The sequence below is a fragment of the Sycon ciliatum genome, chromosome 9 (assembly GCF_964019385.1).
Source record: "Sycon ciliatum chromosome 9, ocSycCili1.1, whole genome shotgun sequence".
NCBI classification, from domain to species: Eukaryota; Metazoa; Porifera; class Calcarea; order Leucosolenida; family Sycettidae; genus Sycon; species Sycon ciliatum.
This window is the reverse complement of record NC_088651.1, coordinates 13428140-13452470: the sequence shown is the minus strand read 5'-3', so window position 1 is coordinate 13452470 and position 24331 is coordinate 13428140. Positions and strand designations below refer to the sequence as shown.

General features: G+C 48.6%; 1 protein-coding gene across 1 annotated transcript in view; it reads left to right on the top strand.

The window, feature by feature from the left end:
* LOC135824737 (serine-rich adhesin for platelets-like) overlaps positions 1 to 24331 on the top strand; it is a 29716-nt gene that overhangs the window by 3792 nt on the left and 1593 nt on the right. Inside the window, exons 2-20 of the mRNA XM_065337443.1 lie at positions 1 to 5998; positions 6727 to 6985; positions 7288 to 7440; positions 8015 to 8203; positions 8695 to 8885; positions 9302 to 9473; positions 12430 to 12702; positions 13009 to 13161; positions 14473 to 14670; positions 14967 to 15031; positions 15488 to 15710; positions 16441 to 16599; positions 17190 to 17514; positions 18231 to 18450; positions 19548 to 19807; positions 21206 to 21333; positions 21775 to 21829; positions 22468 to 22817; positions 23591 to 23689. The exon at positions 1 to 5998 is cut by the window's left edge and continues 423 nt beyond it. Of these exons, the coding sequence (XP_065193515.1) occupies positions 1 to 5998; positions 6727 to 6985; positions 7288 to 7440; positions 8015 to 8203; positions 8695 to 8885; positions 9302 to 9473; positions 12430 to 12702; positions 13009 to 13161; positions 14473 to 14670; positions 14967 to 15031; positions 15488 to 15710; positions 16441 to 16599; positions 17190 to 17514; positions 18231 to 18450; positions 19548 to 19807; positions 21206 to 21333; positions 21775 to 21829; positions 22468 to 22817; positions 23591 to 23689 (9470 nt within the window). The remainder of the gene's footprint in view (positions 5999 to 6726; positions 6986 to 7287; positions 7441 to 8014; positions 8204 to 8694; positions 8886 to 9301; positions 9474 to 12429; positions 12703 to 13008; positions 13162 to 14472; positions 14671 to 14966; positions 15032 to 15487; positions 15711 to 16440; positions 16600 to 17189; positions 17515 to 18230; positions 18451 to 19547; positions 19808 to 21205; positions 21334 to 21774; positions 21830 to 22467; positions 22818 to 23590; positions 23690 to 24331) is intronic.

Here is a 24331-nt window from a genome sequence, read left to right as displayed (position 1 = left end):
TTGACATTAGCAGTACGAGTGCAGTTGTGATGTCAACACTGTACGCATCGGAATCTATCATTGATTCCGGTGGCAGCGGATCAGGAGACTCTCCAATAAATTCTTCACCTACCTCTGTTAGCCCTCTCATATCCACACAGGTGCCGGCGTCGGAGTCTCTGTTTGATCCCAGTGGCAGCGGATCAGGGAATTCTCTAAACTACTCGGTATCAACCTCTGTTGGCGCCCAAATTCCTACCCAGATGCCCAGCTCCCTTGCTACTCAATCAGAATCTTCAGTAGATTCTACAGGGCAGATTGTCTCGTCCACACGAGCAGTGGGTTCAGGGCAGGAAAGTGGTGGTGATGACGGATCCGGGGATGTAGTCGCTACATCGATACATACATCTGCGAGCTCTGTGCTGGTGTCACAATCCACAAGCGTTGTGGTTTCTGCGTCTTCCGTCACGCCTGGGTTGGGGGACGCATTCACGTCGGTCTCCTCAATGAATCCAACCGGTGTACTCTCTCCTTCTTCTGTTGTAACTAGCACCCTGCCGGCATCTGTACCACGTGTATCCATCACTGCCGTTCCTGACGAATCAGGTTCTGGCAGTCCGGGATCCGGGGATATGGAGACCACAGCAATAACTGTAATCTTTTCATCCTCTGCTACTTATACTGATTTCGTCCCGGTGCCGACTATTCCGCTGTTTACTTCGGTTCTATCTACATCTGGATTCATTCCGCTGGTGGAGACCACACCGTTTATGTTGTCTACTGGCCTGCCGTTGCTGGGGAGTTCCCAGATTTCGACAGCTGGCTCATCGCTGACAGATATTCCTGTACCGACCATGGTTGAAGCGAGTGCAACGGTGTCTCCAACGCTGGCGCAGTCTGGTCCCATCCCATCTACTGTCACTGCTCCCTCGTCGACAGTTCCAACATCCGGTGACGGGAGCGGTAGCGGCGATGTACCCAACTCTGCTCATGTCCAGTCGTCATCGCTTGCGGACCGCGACGACCAATCTGCAACAACTGTGGTGCAGCCTAGCCTTCCTGTATTGTCCACTGTGGACGGTAGTGGCGATAGCGTGGTATCAACGTCCGTAACTCCACCAGAGTCGACAAGCAGGGATAATACCGCGTTGGTGTCTGCATCAACAGCCATACCAGTGCCGGTTTCACCGACCGTAGAAGGCAGTGGAGAGGACTCCGTAATGATGACGTCACTAACGCCTGTTTCGTCGCCCGTCGTTCCTCCCTCTTCTTTTGCGGCCACATCCACATCAACAGCCATACCAGTGCCGGTTTCACCGACCGTAGAAGGCAGTGGACAGGACTCCGTAATGATGACGTCACTAACGCCTGTTTCGTCGCCCGTCCTTACTCCCTCTTCTTTCGCAGCCACATCAACAGCATCTTCCTCCGTGGATGCATTGATTTCTTCATCGTCTCTAGATGCCGGAAGCGGCTCTGGTGAGGGATCCTCTACAACATCGGCCATGGTCTCACTCGTTGCCCCGACGACAGTGGACGACGGCAGCGGAAGTGGCGAGCCGTCCACGATGATCCAGCCAACACCAGTGTCGTTTCTTCCACCAGAGCCGACAATTCCCGTGTTTTCCACATCACCCAGTAGCGACTCGTTCGCAACTTCAAACCTTTTCACCAGTAGCACGCTTCTATCGATGCAGGACAGTGCTTCATTGTCCAGTGTGGTGAGCATCTTCCCTAGTGACATTGATAGTGGTGGCTCAGGATCCGGACTGTCAGCGAGCACAGAGGAGCCACCGGTACCAACCCTGGTAGTGCCGTCCGACACGAGTCTTGTTGCATCTGTTCAACCTGCAACTCCACTATTTACCACCATCATGACTTCCTCGCCTTCTATTCTCCATTCACCATCTGCGAGTGATCCACCACCTTACTCTGTTGTCATGACAACCTCTGTATCGATGGATGAAAGCGGAGCGGGGAGCGGAAGTGGTGACAATTCGCCCGTCCTGTCGCCGATGGTAACTACTTCTGCCGTGGGTATGATGAGTGATGCAAGCTCGTCGACGGACATCCTACCGAGTCTCGGCACATCGGTTCCAGAAACACTCGTACTGTCTAGTAATGAAGGCAGTGGCTCTGGCTTGTCAATAACACCACCACCCGTCCCCTTGTCCATCACCGATGTGCCAGTTCCGACCTTTATCGTGGAGGAGACAACCACCGTGATGTCGTTCGAGCAGCCCATTTCTAGCCAAGGATCGTTGTCCTTGCCGCTACCTACTTCAACACCGGTAATATCTTTGTCGACACTAACATCCGACGGGTCCGGGGATGACAGTGGAAGCGGCATGACTCCACGCGTTCCAACGTCTCTTCCTTCATTTACACTACTGACGTTGTCGCCGAGCATCACAGCCATCGCATCCTCAGCCATGCACCAACTGTCTACTGTGGTGTCTTCCGATGGGTCCGGGGATGGGAGCGGAATGACTTCAACATTTCCTTCTACTTTTCCTTCATTAACACTGCTAGCATCGTCAGCGAGCAGTACAGGAACCACATCCTCGGCCGTACAGCAGCTGTCTACCGTGGTGTCTTCAGATGGGTCCGGGGATGAAAGTGGAATGACATCAACTACTCTCCCTTCATTGACTCTGTTAGCATCGTCAGTGAGCAGTACAAGAACCACATCCTCGGCCGTACGGCAACTGTCTACCGTGATGTCTTCAGATGGGTCCGGGGATGAGAGTGGAAGTGGCATGACGTCGCCAGCACCGTTTTTCTCCACGACCACTCCCTCGACACCGCTGTCAACACCACCGCCTAGCTCATCACCAACGGAAGCACCGACAATAATCGTACCATCACTACCAACATCCGTTGTGGTGTCCATCTCCGCAACGATCGTTCAATCCGGCGATGGATCTGGTAGCGGAGGCGGTAGTGGTGACACAGCTAGTGTAGTTACTTCCCTGTCCACAGTGCGTTCAAGTGGTGCAGTCGATGAAACTACATCAATGTTCTCTTCAATGGGAACACCATCCAGCCAGCCAATTGTGGGATCCTCTGCCAAAGTTGAATCTACACAATTCTTCACTTCGTCCAGTGCAGCATCGAGTGGTGATGGTTCCGGAAGCGGCGTAGGGGCGACAACAGATGTCCTCGACCTAAGCAGCATGACAATCAGCGACCGCAGCAGCGTACCTTCAACTCGCGCGGAGACGGTAACAGAGACTGTGAGTTTGTCTCAAAGCGTTTTGCTGCCTTTAACATCTGTGTTCAGTGGAAGCGGCAGTGGCAGTGGTGAGCCATCCCTCGTAATGAGCTCTGAATCGGTATCAAGCCATTCACCGAGCATAACACCATCAACACCATTCGTTACGTCACCAACAACAGTATCGATTTCATCGGCAAGTATGGTTGATGGCTCAGGCAGTGGTCAGACCATATCCGCATCGTATACACATTTGGTGTCGACCTCGACCCTCCCTGTTACCGAAGCGCTGTCAACTTCAATGGCTGACTTATCATCACCAAATGTAGAACCCACTTCTACATTCACTGACGATGGCTCTGGTAGCGATAGTGGGGAAAGTCCCATCATCACGCCCACACCAGCCATGTCAAGCACCACCGACTTACCTCCAATCCCGACAGTTATGCCGCTTACGAGCTTGAGTAGCGACATCGGTTCTGAGGTAGGAGCTACTGTGAGTCAGCCAGTAGCTTCTACAGTAATCACTTCTCCACTGGCGTTCTCTGAAACGAGTCGGGATTTAGCAAGTGTTCTGACAACTTCACAATCGATCACGTCGCCCGATATGATAAGTTTCGCTCCGTCGATGTCGGTAGCTACTGGTGTCAGCGTGCTCACATCAGCTTTAGCTTCTACACCAGGACCAGAAACAATCACCACCCCAGGACCATCAGGAAGTGGCTCAGGGGATTTCCCCACGACAATATCACCGAGTCCAGTCAGCTCCACAGCTCCAGTCCTCACGTCTTCGTCACCGCTGGTCGACGAAACAACAACTGCATTGCTTTCCGATTCTCCTTCCATGCCCATTCTGGAAACGATCTCTTCTGAAGGTCCGTCCGGAAGTGGTTCGGGTGACTTTACAACTATGCCAGTTATTATCCCTGACTCTACAACTCCAATGGTCAGTCAGCCCGATTTCTCCACGATTGACGCAGAGGTAACGTCTGGTCTGGGTACTTCTATCGGTATGGTGAGAACTGTGTCAATGTCACCAGCAGCGTTCACGACTCAAATCTCACCGTCTTCTTCTATCCCGGCCCCTTCAAGCAGTGGATCGCCAATCGGAAGTGGCTCCGGGGAATTCCCCTCGAGTTCTCTACCGGAACTGCCGACGCCTGCGTCACCGTCGACCGAGTCAACCGCACTGTCATCGCCCACCATTGAAACTTTGAGTATCTTTCCATCCACAGAATCCACTATATCATTATCCATTGCTCCCACTGCTGCTAGTACTCCTGTGCAAACCAGCACTGGTACTGACTCTGTCAGGGAAACTAGTATTCTGCCAGGCTCCGTTGTTGTTACTAGCAGCCTGGCTGTCTCTGTTGTGGATACTAGCAACGTTATTGGCTCCGGATCGGGATCAGGTTCCGAGGGACCCGAAACGCAGTTTGCAACCGCGTCGCCGACTCTGGCTACAATATCGTCTGGTGTGGCGTCACCCAGCGGGATCATGGTCACTGCCTTCACGAGCACAGCGTCATCATCCACCATTGTCGATATCCCAGGCACAACGATGTCTAGCCGACCAGGGATTGATCCATCACTTCCTACAGTTCGGTCCTCCAGCATGCCCACTGCGATTCATCCATCTGCCACGGTTGACTTTACAAGTTCAACGATAAGCATGACAGCCACACAACCTGCTGGGATGTCATCTGTTGCTATTCCAACTACCGAAGTCGCAATGATCTCCTCCTCCTCCGACGCAACAAGCACTGTGATATCCCGCCCGTTGGAGCTCACAACAACAACTTTTGTGCTATCTTCAACAGGACTCACAGGGACAGAACCATCCACCACCGTAGAGACAACACGCTTCATGACGGCAATGTCATCCGACGTTGGTGCTCCACTCCTATCAACGGTGCTGACCGAGTCGCTTTCAGTGTCATTGAGTGATATCACTCTGCTGAGCACGGAGGATTTCTTCAGCGCTCTTTTGTCTGCAACTACGCCTGTTGAGCCACTGCTTTCCACGTCCATCGAAACGATTCGCGGATCGTCGTCAGCAGACATCGTGCGCACAACGAGCCCCACTGTTGCAAGCTCACTCATCTTGCCCGGAGAAACCACTATGATGTCATTGGAAATCCCTGTGACATCATCATCATCTGTGCTACCCGGTAGTAGCACCGAGCCGGTACGTGCTTCGCCAGTCGCTACTACCACAGCCACATCAAGTAGTGTGTCATCTGCGGCACCAGCGACATCATCGATTGCCCAGCTGACGTCATCCATCTCGATTTCAGATCCCATCATGTCGTCACTGACAGTAACCACACCGACACGGTCACTCACTGTGGTGCCGAGTGTGCAATTGAGTGTTAGTAGTACCCAGTCCATGCTATCACAACCTGTCAGTACAAGCATAACCATGGTTACATCAACAAGCTTGGTTGAATCGACAGCGACGACAAGCCGTATGCCTGCACTACCAACAACACAGCCACCGGCGACGAGTGCGATCACCATGACGACGGTCGTCACAAGCACTGAACCCGCTACTCTAGAGCCAACGACTGCTCCGGCTGAAAGCAACATTACCACCTCGTTGCCAATAACGACAGAGCAGCCAACAAATGACAGCGTTACGAATGCAACAACCGAAACTGCAACAACCGTGCCGATTACGACGAGTGAGAATACGTCAACTACGCAACCGCCAACTGAGCCGCTAATAACTACGCCGCCCGAGGTGATTGTGACGACAACAGAACCGGTTGTACCTAACGACTTGTGGGTCATTGTTCGAATCGAGTAAGTATGGTACAAACTGAACTAGTCTAACTGGTGTCCTAACGTCATGAGATTGCAAAGATCACTTTTGATCCTAGTGAAAATCCCATTTGCCTCTCAAGAGTGCATGTGGTTTTCCACATAGTGTTGAAGAGTGGCTGAAGTAATAGAAAACCATTCCAACAAGTGGGATGGCTGAAGCCGTGTGCAAAGCTGTCCTCGTTACTCCGTTGCATGACCCAATGCTAGTTTGTGTATCTGCGCGTGCCTCAGTGAGGGTCTACGCGTGGGTGTGTGCATAATTACACATGTACATGTGTACCCACAGGTGTCTGTGCATATGTACCCCTGGGTTTACATATGAGCGTCAGGCTAAAAAAGGGTGATATTGTCCTCACGTGCACAACTTAGAAAAGGGCACTTGGAAAGCAGGGTACTCACTTTCGGCTTGTAAAGTTGCCTTCACATCTATGGCCGTAACTTTGTGATACTTCGAGATTTTTCAATATGGTTTTCTGCATATGCATCAGCGGGACTTGAAGTTTTAGGTACGCCGTCTAATTAAATTTGGCCAAAAAATGACAATTGCACCCTTTTCTCAGCCAGAGGCTCATATGTGTGTACATGTGTGTGTTTATGCCCATGTTTGTGTACGGGTGTGTGTATGTGGGATTATGTGTGTGTGTCTCTGTACATGGCATTATGAATTCACTTATCTGCTCTATTTTTCTATCACCCTGTACATTCAGGCTACCAAGTGACAATGCAGAGCAATTGCAGCTCGGCTTCGGGTTGTCCGAGTACAATCGCCGCAAAGAGCAACAGCTTTTGCTTTCGTATTTTGAGGCTTTGGTGCAGGAAGAGCAGCTTCAGGCAACCACCAGTCCTCCAGGCGAGCGTCCTCCAGCTGAGGAGAACGCGGAAGGCAGGCGTCGGCGTAGCATGGCCAGCCTTCTTGTGGCACTACTGAGAACGAAGAGACAGACTGGTGATGAAGTGCGTGTCAATGTAAGTGACAAACAGCACTCAGTATTGTGGAACCTTACACCAAGCCTGCCCCCCCCCCTCCCCCCTCCCCCCCCACAGCCAGACGTTAGGGGGGTACGAGGGTACAAGTAGCACCCTGCTTCAACCCTTCCATTCTGGGTGGTGGTGCTGCGAACACGATTTTTGGGCCTAAAATCATGTAGGGCTAGTTCAAGTCTTTCTGGTTTTGTTCTGGATATCCACGAATGTATTGATTTTTCTTGTCGAATCGTTTCGTATTTGCTTGCCCAAGAGTTGAACCACCTCTGTGTGCCGCCATGCAGGTGACCGGGACTGAGCTCTCGCCCACCTCTGCATATGGCGACATCTTCATGTATGCGCGACGGAATGGTGAGGTGGAATCTCCAGGACGGGTTGCCTCACTACTTGGGGAGACCCTCCCCAGGACGCGTCTCAGCAGCCTTATTCAGAGCTCGGTAGGTTTTGTAGTATCTTGCGTGTGTGTTTTATAATGTGTGTGTGTGTGTGTTCGTGCGTGTGTGTGCATGCGTGTGTCCGTGTGTGTGTGTGTGTGCATGTGTGCATGGGTGGGTGTGCATGCGTGATTGTGCGTGTGTGGTAGGTGTGAACTATGTTTCAGGAAGGTGAGAAAATGACTGTATGCTTTGTTTCTGGTATTGAATATCTCACCTGCACCTTTACCGCTCAACTCGTGTTTAGTATTCCTATGGTGCGAGATCATGCTGTGTTTCGCGGTAGAACTTTTTCTCCCGATTTTTTTGGTTCTGACGTTGAATGTCTCGCCTACGCCTCTGTTTTCTATTATTCTTATTGCGCGAGACTCTGCTGTGTTGGCGGTAGGACTTTGGTATAAAACTGCACTTTTTTTGGCCTGCATGGCATCATTGTTTCGTTCCTACCTGACGATGGCACTATTGCGAAAACGCTGTACGTTAAGAATTGATTCGGTACTTTGCAGTGCTTTGAGGATCGGTATGTCCAGCCAACTACTTTCTCCATGGTTCTGCTGTGTGGTTGCTATGGTTGCAGGTTGTGGGAGTGTACATGTTTGCAGCCAGACCTGAATTCCCTGAAGTGGGAGCAGTGCCCGGCAGTGAACTGCCTGTGCCCGAGTGGGGGATATTTCTCATTGCTCTGGGCGGCGTACTCTTGATCAGCCTGATCATCATCCTGCTCATTCGGAAGAGGGGACGCACTAAACGTGTTGACATGCTTCAGGTGAGGACAAAGCCAATGGCATTGGTGAATGGTGTGTAGCCACGGACTCTCTGACTTCGATATTCTCTTACATTCACCGTGACACTGCGAGACTTGTCTGGGTCAAATGAGGTCCATGTGAGCCGCTGCGACCGAGATAGGTCCCTTTGCAGCTACATATGGTCTTCAAAAAGTAAAACGATTCCAGGTGCTGACTTAGTAGTCCTGACTGATCTGCCCTCAGGCACAAGCAGTCAAGCTTATCACGTTGTTATTGTTAAAAAAATTAGTTCTGAAGACAGGACCATGTGACGTTGCTATGTGACGTTGTTACATTACCTCTTTCCTGTTCGGCCTTTTATCTATTTGATGTCGTTCCCACTGTAGAATGCCAGCGGTGATGAGAAGATTAAAATTATGAAAAATTTATTTGAACATTTGCATGTGCTTTTTCATTTTAGAGTTTTTTGGTCTTTGCCGTTTGCGCTGGATTTTCGCCTTTCTCCTTCCAGGCTGCCCTGAGGACCGACACAGAAAAGGGAGTGGTCTTGACACAGCATGGCAAGAGGCGCAAGGCATGGCGCTCTGGACAGGGACAGGGAGAAGAGCTGCCGGTGATGATGGAGCGTTCCGAGACCATGGACAGCCGGCAGAGACGCGCACTGTCACCGCTCGGTGCAGCACTGGAGAACAGAAACGCCGAGTAAGTTTTATCCCGCGTGTTTGTTTCCCGACAGTAGTATTGTTGTAGTGCGTTATTTTGTGTGCGCGCGCGTGTGTGTGTGTGTGTGTGTTTGTGTGTGTTCTATGCACAGCCTGTATATCCTTGTTTGCCTGATTCAGTCATTCATTCACCCCCCCCCCCCCCAAAAAGAAAAATTACAAAATTGACCTCGTTGAAATTTTTGGCACCGAATGCATTGCACAGCACACACGACCAAAATTCAATGTGTCCTTATCGCAAACATCTATGTGAAAGCTTAGACCTTGCTGCATGACGATTACATAAGCATGGAACTCAAAGTAGCAGAAACGGGTCTTGTCTTGTTCTGTGTATCAAAGCTTAGGCTTCTTTTGCCTAAACTCGCCCATGCATCTGTGTGCTTGTCCTTATGACAGAGAACTTGTTGCGTACAGAGAAGAGCAAGAGATGATGGAGGGTGCACCAGGCGAAATGGGCGAGGAGACCAGCGACGACGAAGCATTCGTTAGAGCAGCTCCGAAGGCAAAGCAGAGGACCAGACCTGGCAAACCGGCAGAGCCTGCGAAGCGCCAGTCAGCGTATGTCCGGGTAAGTACAATAATTACTGATTTTGATACAGAGCACATCCGCTGTCAAGACGTTCGGATGGAAGCCATACAGTTTACGAACTTGCCGGTGGAAGACTGAAAGATAGGGGGAGAGGGGGAGTTGGTGCGAGAGAAGAGAGGGAAGGGTAATTGTGTTTGGATTACACAAATCTGTAACGGAATTTAAAGCCGGCTTTTTGCTGTAGAAGACGAAATCAGTGCTAGGCTTCTGTTAAAGCCAGCCTTTTATCAGGACTAGGTATTTCTACGTACATGTAGGTCCACACAAAAACAGGCTGGTGTGCCAACAGTAAATCTTGAAACCGGGCTTGTATCCAAAGTGGGATTCTATACGGGGCATGCTTGAATGCAAGACACTACGTTATACGCAAGTAGCTTACTTTTCTTCCAAGTTGCGCTCTGCGACGTACTCCCGTGTCCTTGATGGGCGGTCATGCTCAACTAGCAGATTCTCAAACTTGAAGCTCTGCTCTCCCCAGCTATGAAACAAGATGGGCTTCGAGAAATAGCGCATCACTTTCCTGGGCAAACATTCTGCCACGAACATTTCGGGCAAACATTTTGAACAAAATGTGGATCATTACAAAATCAATGGATAACAATTCCGGTTACAAGCAGTCGGATCAACTTTCCACGTGCATAGTACCATATGTTTGGTTTCCATCATTCAGTCTCCGAATATGTCTTGAAAGTTTCGTTGAGGTATCAAGCTTCCGGTGGCGAATGGTACGTTGATGGATCATTTTCTGTCCCTGCCGTTGATCCGGTGTACTCCTTGATGTTGCTCCCGGTCACATGTTCCTGGCTACACAGTATTCAGTGTTAGACAGTTTCCTTCAAATCAGAATCATTCACGTTGGCTCAACTTCTACTGTTCACAGCATGGAGTGCTGGGTCTTACCAGCGGTGGATAGAAAGGTGGTTGGCACGTCACCTTCTGCGCAACCTCCTCAGTAAACTTGTGTTCCCTCCACTCGTGTCTAGGCGAGTGTTGTGGAAGGCACGGGACGTATATGGAGTCTAACCTACATGGCATCTTGGACTATACGCAAGCAAACAGTATTGCTGCGTGCTCTCAGCTTCTCTTCAGCCGTCCCCTACCGCTTGTAGTTGTTGTCCTGGCGCGGCAACTCCAAGGAGTAGCTTCTGCTCGGAACAGTGCGTCGTTTGCAGCGTGGACATTCAAGGGAATGTTGAGCAACACGTTTACAGTTTTAGACCGTATCTGTGCAGGGGCAGAAAGAACATTGCATGGTTGATACGGACACACTGATAGATCATAAATACTTGAAAGTTGCAAAACAAACAGCCGTTTAGTGGCCCAAAAATAATAAAATTAACTCAAGTTTCCTCGACTCATGTCTAGGCAAGTGTCGTAGAGGGCACGTGAGGCATACGGAGTCTTGCCCTCAAGCGAACAGTTCTGGGGTGTGTTCTCCGCTTCTTGTGCTGGCCCCTACTGCTGAAAGTTAGTTGTCGTCCTGGCTCGGCAACTCCGAGGACTAGCCCCGGCTCGGCACAGTTCGTCACTAGCAGTGTGGACAGTTCCAAACATAAATGCAGGGTTCTCGTGCAACGCTGAGAGCTTATGGTGCCTTCTAACCCCACCGTACAGCCCTCCTGAAGTAGAGGGAAGCCTGTCAAACAGACAGGAAGTTGGCCAGGTGGCAGGAAGCATACAGAGTGGATAGTGCACCTCGAGGCTGTAACACTGGCTGAGGCTTGTCCAAAACTATTTTGATCCAGTCTAAACTATCCACCGTATAACACGCCTGAACAGGACACTTGACAAACAGATGGAAAGGCCGGCCGGCGGCAAGCAAAACGAGCAAATAGTGTGCCTAAAAGCAGGAACACCGGCTGAGGCTCTTCCAAGACTATCTTGCCCCAGTTTACAACATACTTGTACTGCCCGCTCATTCTCAGTAGTCCGAGTCAGGCACAACTCTCCGCGAGGAAGTATGCGAGTACGAGCATGCTTTGAAAAGCATGCACAATCAGCCATTGCGTAAAGACGACACATCATTGGGTCTCTTTAAAAGACTGTTCAAGGTACCACGTGCCTTCAGCGTCTGCCTCCTCCCGACCACCATTATCCACGGAACCAAAATACCAAGCCGACCAGGAAATTAATAGTATGCCATACACTGTAGCGAAGGCAATATGAGCTGTACTGCGCCCTTAAGATGATCAATTCACCGCTTTGGCATCAGATCATCATTGGTTCGCAATGCATAATCGTAAGCACTAGCAGGAAATCTACCTTTTTTTGTCCCATTTACAGTTTGGCAAAACCACTACCTTCTTGCCTTGAATGATTTTGTTGGCGAAAAAATTGACTCGTAATTTATAGACCTCGTTACTGTTTTTTTAAATTATGTCTCTACTCTTCAGCTGAGATGGGAAGTATACTCGGATGATGTGTTGCTGCATATCAGTTTATCTGTGTGTGTGTGTGTGTGTGTGTGTGTGTGTGTGTGTGTGTGTGTACGTGTGCGTGCACGTGTGTGCATGTGTGCGTGTGTGCATACACTTGTGTGTGTGTGTGTGTGTGTGTGTGTGTGTGTGTGTGTGTGTGTGTGTGTGTGTGTGTGTGTGTGTGTGTGTGTGTGTGTGTGTGTGTGTGTGTGTGTGTGTGTGTGTGTGTGTGTGTGTGTGTGTGTGTGTGTGTGTGTGTGTGTGTGTGTGTGTGTGTGTGTGTGTGTGTGTGTGTGTGTGTGTGTGTGTGTGTGTGTGTGTGTGTGTGTGTGTGTGTGTGTGTGTGTGTGTGTGTGTGTGTGTGTGTGTGTGTGTGTGTGTGTGTGTGTGTGTGTGTGTGTGTGTGTGTGTGTGTGTGTGTGTGTGTGTGTGTGTGTGTGTGTGTGTGTGTGTGTGTGTGTGTGTGTGTGTGTGTGTGTGTGTGTGCATGGGCGTGTGCATGGGCTTCTCTCTTACAGGCCGCCGACAGCGAAGATGAAAATGAAGACGAGTACCTTTTTCCTTCACAGCAGGGCACGGCCGAGGCAGAATCAACTTTGCCGACAAGCAGACAGGCACGCGTTATGCTCTCTGCCAGCCCGATGTTGCCATCGCAGGCCGGAGCAGCCATGGTGGAGGACGGAGAGACAATGGAAATACGACCAAGAAATGTGCATACAATTCAGGAGGCAGCATCTCCGCAGCCGTTCGCCGAAGACACCGACCTTTTCAACTTCACAAACCCTATGATGGTGAGAGTCGCATATGTAACGCAGACCCTCATCGTACATATGTTACTAATGTGTTTGTTCTGGAGGTCGACTTCAGCCGTTCTGGAGGTCGACTTCAGCTGTACCTGTGTGTGTACCAGTGGGGATTAGTATGCATCCACATGGCTTTCCATTGACAACGTGTGTTTGCTGAAGTGCTCTGGTATCTGCTGTGAGTCGTCCTGTTTCGATGTGCGGGTGCGTGTTTGGCCTGCTTCTAGCCCGTGAATGCATTATTATGACTGAGTGCATTTGGTGATTGGGTTTTTTTCTGTTTTCGCTTAACAGGAGGATGTCGGCGCGGACTTCGTATTTGCAAACGTGTCTCAAGCAAAGAGGAAGCCATTGGGAACGCTAACCGGTGGCATTGCTGAAGGGACTCCGGCAAGTCATGAGGCAGCAGGAACAGCGGCAGTGAGCGAGCTGATGCTAACGGGTCAGGTACGGTCAAACCCCGTCTTGGAAATTCTATCACTGGACACTATTGTACTCAAAGTCTTCTACTGTCGCGGACATGGAAATCCAGTTGATTGCCCGGGGAGCGCCTTCAGCGCGTACAGAACGTCGTTGCAGCCAGTGCACATGTTGATCCGATGTGACCAGCACGCTGCTGCGGCGTGCAGCGCATAAATGATAGGAATGCGTGAACGGTAGGCGTGCTCACGGCTGCATGGCCAGCGCCCTGGGGCCGCTAGACGTGCGACCGGTTTTCCATTTCCACGACAGTATCATCAGTCACTGTTGTACTCAAAGTCTACTATCACTAGGCACAATCCTACTCAAAGTCTACTATCACTAGGCACAATCCTACTCAAAGTCTACTATCACTAGGCACAATCCTACTCAAAGTCTACTATCACTAGGCACAATCCTACTCAAAGTCTACATCACTAGGCACAATCCTACTCGAAGTCTACTATCACTAGGCACAATCCTACTCAAAGTCTACTATCACTAGGCACAATCCTACTCAAAGTCTGCTATCACTAGGCACAATCGTAAGTCTACTATCACTAGGCACAATCGTACTCAAAGTCTACTATCACTAGGCACAATCGTACTCAAAGTCTACTATCACTAGGCACAATCGTACTCAAAGTCTACTATCACTAGGCACAATCCTACTCAAAGTCTACATCACTAGGCACAATCCTACTCAAAGTCTACTATCACTAGGCACAATCCTACTCAAAGTCTACATCACTAGGCACAATCCTACTCGAAGTCTACTATCACTAGGCACAATCCTACTCAAAGTCTACTATCACTAGGCACAATCGTATTCAAAGTCTAATATCACTAGGCACAATCGTACTCAAAGTCTACTATCACTAGGCACACTCCTACTCAAAGTCTACTATCACTAGGCACAATCGTACTCAAAGTCTGTTTGCATCGGCAATCAGCATCTCTAGGTTGTCAACTGATTTGTTTCTAGTCCAGATGGTACCCGCCTCCTCGGTGAACAGTTGTCAAACGATCTCTGTGCGTGTTGTAGCCCAAGTTTGTGCATCTGTTATGGGTAGTGAAAGGATGACAATGCTGCAATTGCACTGCAAAAGCTCTCAAAAGTACTGAACTGGGCAAACGTAAAAGAAAATACCATCCGTTCATGAAGAAGTTGCTGTCAAACTTCAGTCTTCTGGCATTCCTACTCTTGCCAGTAGTTGCTGGCTTGATACCCGACTTGTACCTTCAGCAGTCTCTAAATTGTTTGCCTTCCTCTCCCGAACATGTGGCTGTGTGGTGCAGGTCGAAGCGGAGTCTGCCGGACGCAAGAGCAAACGGCACAAGGACAAGAGAAAGTCATCGGACGTGGAGAGGGAGACTCGTGATGCACTGCGAGCCCAGGAGTCGGCCGTGCGGATACAGAAACAAGAAATGTGGGCGCAGTCGCGTGCAAGTCAGGCCGAACAGGAGATCGAGGAAGCTAACAGGGCAAAGCATAAGGTACAGCCATTGGATATACTTTTCGGGGAATTTTCAAGTTATATACTGGAAGGTCATACATTTGTCGCCATTGAAATCCGACAAGCGGGTCAAAGTTGCACTGTATTTTCATTTCAATTACAAACGAGTAGAAAATTCCGAAGCGGATATTGGACGATAAGTGAGGGTCGTTTAAAAAAATATTCTTGAAAACATTCACTAGAAAATTCTCTTTTGTCAAGCGAGGGAATGACTCTTGGATGGTTAGTATTGCGCATGTTATCGCCAACTGAATTATGTTCCTTTCTCTCCCACAGGTGGCTGAACAGCGTGGTGAGCTACCGGTGGGTGCCGACGTGAGAAAACCACTGCCAGCTGTCAAGTGAGTGCTATGAACGTATGCTCGCTTACATATATATATAGAGACAAACACATATACACACACTCTCCCTCTCACACAAGCACACACACACACTGTCACACACACACTGTCACACACACACACGCACTCTTTCTCTCTCTCTCTCTCTCTCTCTCTCTCTCTCTCTCTCACTCTCTCTCTCTCTCTCTCTCTCTCTCTCTCTCTCTAACACACACACACACACACACACACACACACACACTCTCTCTCACAAACACAAACAAAACACACACACACATATTCTCTCTCTCTCTCTCACACACACACACACACACACACACACACACTCTCTCTCTCTCTCTCTCTCACACACCTACACACACACACACACACACACTCTATCTCTCTTTTTACACCGGAGATATTCTTTGTTATTCATGTTTTTCCCCTGACCCTGTCCTGGGACTGCCGTTGCAGACGACAAAAGCAACGCGAGAAGCGTGCTAGGAAGTTCTCCAGGAAAGTGCAGCCTCTTGGTGACTCCGACATCGTCTACAGTCATCAGCCACACGCGGTTACCCAGGACTTGCGACAAGCAGCCGGGTACCGACCAAAGCAGCCTGACGTGTTCCAGAGTGGTGCAGCTACAGCAGCCTCGGAACAGCGGGATGAAACTGAGCCTGGAATGGCAAAGAAGATGGTGAGTTTTGCATCCGTTTTTTGGAATTATATTTTACAGCTTCTGATGATCTTCAGCATTACATGGATATGAAAACAAGACGTAGGACTCGGAAACAGCTCCCCCGTAGGTCACCTTCTTTGAAAACCTCCTTCAGACGACCTGATTTATATCCTTGCCTGATCGTGTATTTGTATAAGGATGAATAGGAACTGGGCGGCAGGCGTTTCCTTGGGTTCCATTGTTGGGTTGGGGATTGGGCTGTGTGTGTGTGTATGGGTGTGTGTGTGTATGTGTGTGTGTGTGTAGGGGGGGGGGGGGGGGGAGGGTGTGCACATGTGTGTGTGTGTGTGTGCACATGTGTGTGCGTTTATGTACTGTCGTGGACATGCATATCCGGTCGTATGTCTAGCGGCCCCAGGGCGCTGGCCATACAGCCGTAGCACGTTTTATTATGCGCTGCTGCTGGTCGCATCGGATCAACATGTGCACTGCTTGCAACGACTTACGTTCTGTATGCACTGAGAGCGCCGGCCTCGGTCAATCGACTGGATTTCCATGTCCGCGACAGTACATGCATTCAAGTTTTTATATCTGCATGCATGTGTCTGTGTGTCTGCGTGCTTGTTTGTCTATCTGAATGTGTTTGCGCTTATGCACCTGACTTCGCGAAACACCCCATTCCCAAGTGTCTATGTCGGTGGCTGACAGGCTTCTACATGTCGGTTCTTGTTTGATGTTCACTACACAGAGTGCTGTGGACGTTGCCAAGGTTGCGCGCCTCATGGTGGCCAGTGTGGATCCACGCTCACGTCAACACCAGGACGCAGTGCATGAAATGGATATGTTGACCGGGGACACCGCCGAAGCACCGCCACTCACCTCCTACAAACAAATCGGTACTGGCGAGGTAAGGAGAACCTGGAATGTGAAGGCAGCAAGACGTAGCAGCCCCATTGTAGTTCGGTTTCATGGCCATGTGTTCCTGAAGTCAGGCTGGCGGTGGGACTGGTGCCATCAGGTTTCCATGTTCACTCTTTTAACCCATATACCGAAGCAGCTGCTGCTAGTTGGTAAACGCTGACGCTCACAACTCACCTCTATGCCTTTCAAACTGGTACTACACTTACAGACTCGGTGCACTGCATATTCCTGGCAACAAGGGCAGTGTTTAGCACAGTGAACCACCTAACACATGTAGCACGTTGAGAACATCAGAAGTTCTATTTCTCAAAATACTGTATACTTGGTAAAGTGCCGGAGGCCCGGAAACACCTGAAATACTCTCGGCTCCACTTACAACAAACTCCCATTACAGCTAATTTCGTGATACAGCAAACTGTTGTCCATGTCCCAGTTTGAACCCACAGGTGTGAGTACATTTCTGTTATTACGAACTTCGGCTATAAAGAACAAATTCTCTGCACAATAATTATGTTTGTTATATCAGGAGTCGACTGTACATTGTTACCTGATATGTTCACATCTCTGCTTTTTCAGAATCTCCGGAGACGATCCAAGTCTCCACCGACTTTGGCAGAGGGTGGTGTAACAGTTCCTGTAAAACATCCCGATGAAGGAGATGCTGCTGTTGGATCTCAACAGGTTCTAGCAAGCCGTCCCGCGGTCGACACAGCAGCGGAGGTCGACGGCAGACGAGCCGCAGACCCGGTTGCCATAGCATCACCAACGGCAACCGATTCGGACGTGTCACATGACGCGTCTGCTGTGTCCGCACGGGCCCACTTACACCGTGTTGTGGACGAGGCATTCTCATTGCTGGGTCGTCAGCGTCGCAGATCTGCTACTGTTGCTCCAGCAGAAGGTAAGAGGTTTTTCACTCGCAGAGCAAACTGTTCAGTGCATGGGGTATTGGTCTACCGAAGCAATCACACTCCACAAATAACAGCTAAACCGAGGAAAACTAAAGACCACTGCACGAACATATTTCTGTGAAGGAAATTCGGTTTTTGCACTCTTTCCCTACCCTCAGCGGTGAAAAAAAACAAAACCTTTGTTATTTTCACAGCTAAGCGTAGCGAAACAGTGCAAACGACTGATTTTGCCTCACACTTATTTCAGCAGTCGAGTGTGATTGCGCTGGTAAACCACCATCGCATTAACTGGACAGATGCTCTCTGAGTGAAACACAGCATGTTATGATCCAGTTTAGGTGTAGATAATCAATGTTTTCCGCGTGTGCAAAGCTGGAAAAGGATTGTTGCCTTCTGCGTATGAATAAAATTTAGTGTTGATATCATAGTGACCTGCCCTTTTCCAACGTCAACTGCTTCCGAAAACGATGTATGAGTGAACGTAGCAATAGTTTTTTTGCTGTCTCTGAAGCGAGTATTGTTTAATTTCATTAAGGGGGTGGAGGTGGGTTGAGGCGGTATCGCGTCGTGAAGTATAAGAAGGTCACTTGAGAAAATGTTTTTATGAGCATGTGGATAACCATTTCATGAATCGAATTTATACTTCCATGAAAACGCTTCAGTGTGTTGTTAAATTTGTATTTCTGGCACATTTTTTGTGCTGCAGATTTCCTGTCAGATTCGTCCACTGGAACAAGCAGGAGGAAGCCCTCTCGCAAGCATAAGCCCAGTCAGGACTTGCTGCGCCTTGCAGAGGCGGCAGAGCCATTCATCGCCAGCTACAAGCACCTGAGCAGAGAGGAGCGCTTGGACTTGTTCGGTGGTGGACGCCAGCGCAGTACAGCGTGGAGTGAGGCGTCCACAGACACGGATGCTGGTGCAACCAGGTATGCTCTCTTGCATATTACAAAACAAATCACAGATATTAGTGTGGTGTATAGTGATTTGCGCAGTATTGTCTCTCTCCGTACAGTCTCTCTCGGCACTCTCTCTCTCTCTCTCTCTCTCCCTCTCTCTCTCTCTCTCTCTCTCTCTCTCTCTCTCTCTCTCTCTCTCTCTCTCTCTCTCTCTCTATCTCTCTCTCTCTCTCTCTCTCATCTGTACTATATATGCACACACTCGATGTAAATAAGCCAGACCTTGTGTTTCCTTGCAATGGACTCGTGAGTGGCTAGCAGGCCGGACCTGATACCTAGCACAAACACTGCATGCTTGTGACAGTGTTTTCGATCTTTGGTTTCACACTACACAGCAAATCACATTTCAACTTACTAACAGAATGAAAACTAGTTTGTTACAGTTTTTTCAATCATATAGAGCACGATCGAATGACCTCGGTTGACGAATTTCTTTTTTCATGCTAGTCTCACGAACACGCCCGGTTGCGTCAATAGTAAATAGCTGAACGAGGCGGGGTTTTAGTCGTGTCATAGCTATACGATTACATCTGAATTTCGGTGAGTCATTTGAATCATTTCCAATCTGAAGAGATTCGGCTGGACAGCTCATGCAAATCCTGCATTGTCGTTGAGGAGCTAATGAGAAAGGTCAATTTTGACGGTCACATTATACACCTCTGCATTGCTAAAGCCCTGTGTGTACTCGAACTAGCTGTGGGCTTTTTGGACTCTGCATGGTGGATACCTGCCCACCGCAGATTTCTCGTACACTGTTTGACAACAACATTGGCTGACCTACGTCACTGGGCGTACGCCAACAGTATTTCTCTTATAGCGTCGGTAGCGGAAACGATCTGAATGAAACAGATCAAGACTAGCGCCAAACAGCTGCCCAATCCACACAGCTGGTTTACGTGAATCGAAACCAATCCACACCTGGTCCACACCACACCGTGCATATAATCGGAATAAGACGGGGACGGCCGAGACATATCATAAACAAACCACCGTATGTTTTCCATATCAGTGTCGACTATGGGTATAGTATAGCATGTTGTCTGGCTTTCTGTGTACTCTATGCGTAGATCCGCGGCTAAGGCAAGACCCAGCAGGGCAGCACCTTCGGCGGCAACCGCACGGCCTCAGAATCCGATCGCATCCAGCACGGCCAAGGACAGCCAGATCAGCAGTTCATCTGCCGACGACACCTCTGACCCGGACACGGCTGGTCGTCATGGCGCTGCAGCAACACGGCGGGGTAAGAGCCAGCAGCAGGCACAGCGACAACAGCCTGAGCAGAAGAGGAAGGCCACACCAGTAGTTACGGCATCAAAGAAAGATCCAGGTGAGATTTTCAATCTTCATTCAGCGATCAAAATTGCTTCTAAGCGTTTCTACCTTTTCTGGGTTATGTAAATGCTGGATGGTGTACCAAAGGACAAGGATGAAGATGCTGAGACACACACAAGCAGGCAACGACAGTGTTTTGGTGATTTTTTTCTACAAAATACACATATCTCCAGACACTGGGGTGAATAATGAAGTGTGGTGCTGGGGCCTATTAAGCTCAGCCGATCAGAAGTCTCGGCTTCATAGCTCCATGGATGCACCAAAGGGGGATCGGGTAGGGAGGATTAACCCTTTGTGGACGGACTGTACGAGTTTCGATCTAATAAGATCGAAACTTCGTAACTTCGTAACTCCATCGTTTCTTGAGCAAATTCCACAATCGAAGGGTCTACGTGGTAGCGGGAACTCCAAGCTGTCCAATGCAACAATCGCTGAAGAGTTACAATGTCGGACGCCAGAGATATCGCACGCCGTATTCTTACCTCGGCATATTCAAATTTTTGATCGATCATTTCGCCATTTTGGGGGGAAATCCCTTTTAGTGTGCTCTTTGAGCGACTGAGCACATGATTATGACGTAGCCGGCTGAAGTTCGAATCGTCTCAAACAGATTTGAGCGTTCTGCGATGAAGGAGAGTGGAATGGCGTTGATGGGACGAATTTGCTTGCATATCAGGCTTGGAGACGACTTTGCTGTGTTACCGCGCCTGATTTGTGGCGGCCGGATAATGGAGATTGGTAACCTGACGTAGCTCTCGCCAAGAGCTTTCCAAGGAGCCCTTGATTGTGAAAATCAAGTGAAGGACACCAAAGTTATGACATGGAAAAGTTGAAAATTGTACTGACATTTTGTAATTCTGGTGCATACTGTAAGACATGTTATTATAACGAGTCCCAAATTTAACGATTGTCCAAAATCCATAGGTTAACGAGAAGATATGTTAACGATCTTGCAGTATTCTGCCATATCCACACACAGCATTATATGAAGCAGTGCGGCCTCAACGGATCTTATTATAACGAAGAAATGTCATCCGTTAAAACGTTAGATTTGCTTCCTCGTTATATATACATGTCTTACAGTACTGTGCTAGTAATCCGTCCATAAAGGGTTCAGTTTTCCTGTTGTGATCAGAAAAGCGAGCTGTGCATAGCCAAAAAGTACACTTGTGTTGTCCTGGACGTCTTCATTACTGTCTCTTAGGACGGGTAACTGAATAAAAATGTACATGAAGAAATTGCCCATGGCGTCCGTACTCGGGGCATGACTCACTTTTCGTATTGCTCTAACATCCATATCTCCACGGATTTCTTTTCCCTTCTAGAAGAGTGGGGTATTGTTTCAGATCATTACGAAATCCTGGTGTGTTCTGTTGATGGTGAATATGCTCAGGGCAAGATGATGTACACGGCACACCAGCATCCTTGTCCCATCAAATCCCAATGGCCCGACGCCACCAAGCTGTCCCCGTGATGCCCACGTCAACGCGGCCCACTCAGCCGCCGAGCCGACAACAAGAGGTGCGTTTTGTCAACTTCAGTGGCCGACCAGAACACAATGTGGTCGCGCATTGTATCCTAAATGTTAAAACAAAGTTTTATTTCAAGCAACGCTTGCAAGTTTGCCTCAATGCAGATCCAAAACAGCACAATTGCATCGACGGATAAGGCATATTTCCAGGCGTCGTACAAGTACAGTGAAACCTGGTTAGGAAGAACACTGATAAGACAAATGTTTGCTTAAGAAGAACTAGTATTCGCAACTCCATTGGATAAATCACTACGTATTCACTGGGTATACCAGGCATAGGGATAAGAAGAACTCCCGTTATTGCAAACAAATATCATCGGTCCCTTGGTGTTCGTCCTAAAGAGGTTTGACTGTACTTGAATGTCAGTTGACATTTCATTCAACACATGTTTTAATGTGAATATGCCCCTTTCCTTTGCCTGTTTGTTTAGGTCAACAGAGTCCTGGATACAATTGGCCAACCACAATTGGGACGGGGTCCTACAGGTTAGTATTTACATGCACATTAATCTAGTTGAGAACATCTACTCCAAACACATTCGACGACAACACTGTTCAGATAAAGTCAGCGATGTATTTACCTTACATGCTGGTGTGAAGGATAACTTTCGTACAGTAATTTTGGCATCCCTTCACTTCTGCTTGCATTTCTCTCCCCCCCCCCCCCCTTCAGCACTGTATACCTCGACGTTTAGCGGTTTCAGCGCCTTTGCCTTTTCTGCTGTTGCGCTGTGTGTGTGTGTGTGTGTGTGTGTGTGTGTGTGTGTGTGTGTGTGTGTGTGTGTGTATGTGTGTTTCTGGGCATGGATCGCTAACTTTGTATGCACACTCTCTCACTCTCTCACTCACACACACACACACACACACACACACATACACACACACACACACACACACACACACACACACACACACACATATACACACACACACACTCACTCAATTTCACTCATCCTCTCTCTATGTATGCTCTCTGTGTCTCTCTCTATCTCTCTATCTTTCTCTCACTCTCTCTCTCTCTTTATCTCACTCTCTCTCTCTCTCTCTCTCTCTCTCTCTCTCTCTCTCTCTCTCTCTCTCTCTCTCTCTCTCTCTCTATCTCTCTCTCTCTCTCCATACCACAGAAGCATGGTCAGCTACTGCCAGTCCAGCAGGTCCTGCTCTGTTTAGAAGTCCAGTACCCATGGTAACTGAAGTCACTCAGCCGGATGGCCAGTCCACAGTAGAGGCAGCAGCAACAGCACATCAGCCTACACCAGCAGGTGTGATTGGTGACTTGTCCACAGTCTATCCAGCAGGACCTGCACAAGGCGTTGGTGCCGCACCAGCACAGTTTGCAGCACCTGGACACATGATGGAGTCGCAACTAGCCGGCGGCTTTGTCCAAAGCCAATGGGCAACAACGCCGGGTGTAGTTGAGACCCCGACTGGAACGCTCAAACTCACACCAGTCCAAATTACCCGAAATACCCAAGTAAGCACACTGTCCGCAAAGGAATTTTCCAAATAACTTGTGCAGAAATAGTACAAATAAACACTTAGGTCTATAGTGCACGCTTTCGGCAATTTCCTGTGGAAATATTACTACTCTTTTGTCATTCTTTTTGTGAAATTAGTGACGTCATATGCCATACCCATGCCCTTTCCCCATCAAAATGTACGTGATTCGGAGGTATGGATATTTCAAAGTAACGGCCAGTGGCCAGTCCCGGAGAGCCCGAAAACAAGGTATGGGTATACACACAAAAACGACAAGAGGGAACGTGTTGTGATAATAGAGTAATCCGACAAGGCAGAGGTAAATACTGTCGTCGGGAAGCGTATGGGCATACAGGTGCACAAGCCAACTGTACGGGAACCACCTATGGACGTGGGGTGCCACATGCATCTAGCAAAGTGTGTTCGCTGAAAACCGTGAGCATGACAACAATGCGCAGCTGATGGTTATCGGGAAACACGTAGCAAAAAACTTGTATTTGAAGTTTTTTCGTTTGGGTTTAAAAAAAAAAATTTTACACATGCATTTTTCTGATTTCTTCTCCAGTGTATGTTTTTTTGCATTTTAATCCATTGTGTTAATTTTTGCCCGTAAAAGAGGCTTCTAATATTCTTGCGGGGAAAAAAGAAGAAAACAACACGTAGCCCGTAACCTGTGTCGTTATTAGGATCTCTTAAATGTTTTTAAACATTAAAAATCTTTTTTATGATCTCTTAAATGTTGGCACGTCTTGGTTGTTTGAACTGCAGGGCCGTGAAGTTCTGACAGCTGTTCCTGACGCACAGCAGCAGCAGCAACAGCAGGCACCGGGAGCAGTGTATCCGCTAATCCAGCCGCAGGCATTGGGGGTAGGTTCGAGAGAACATTGTGTTTATCGCAGTTAGAGCACTCTGACTGTTTTCCTTTAACATATGCTTTGTTGTTCATTGTACTGTATAAGTACAAATTTTTGTTTGGAATTCGTTAGGGGCACGAAATAACTAAAGTTTGTACCAAACTATAATTTTTTTTCCTGAACGTTCGGAGTGACAGACCTCGACGAAAAACGAAATTTAGTACGTAACAAGCCTGCTGGTGGAGTTATCTAACGAAATAATTTGTGAATGAAAATTTGTGCTTATACAGTATTTCATTGTGATCGGTTGTTCCAGTAGCTCTGAGCTCTACTGATGAGATCTAGCAAGATCGAAACAGTTAGCTGTCGGAAGATCATTTATATTAAATGTTACACACAAGGGAATGGTCTCAAACTGCGGAGAGTGCTCAATGCAAGCGAGGCAGAGCTTCATCACACACAAGCGGAAAAACCGTCAGAGATCAAATTCCATTACACAGTGTTTCACCGTTCAAGCAACGGATCATCAGATGGATCATCAACGGTTTTCCGCTTGTGTGTATTAAATGTTACATGTAGTTGGAGCTGAACAAGCCATCCAGGCTGCCTGAAACACATGTCACTGAAAACCTGGTCATGTCACTCTGTTTCAGCC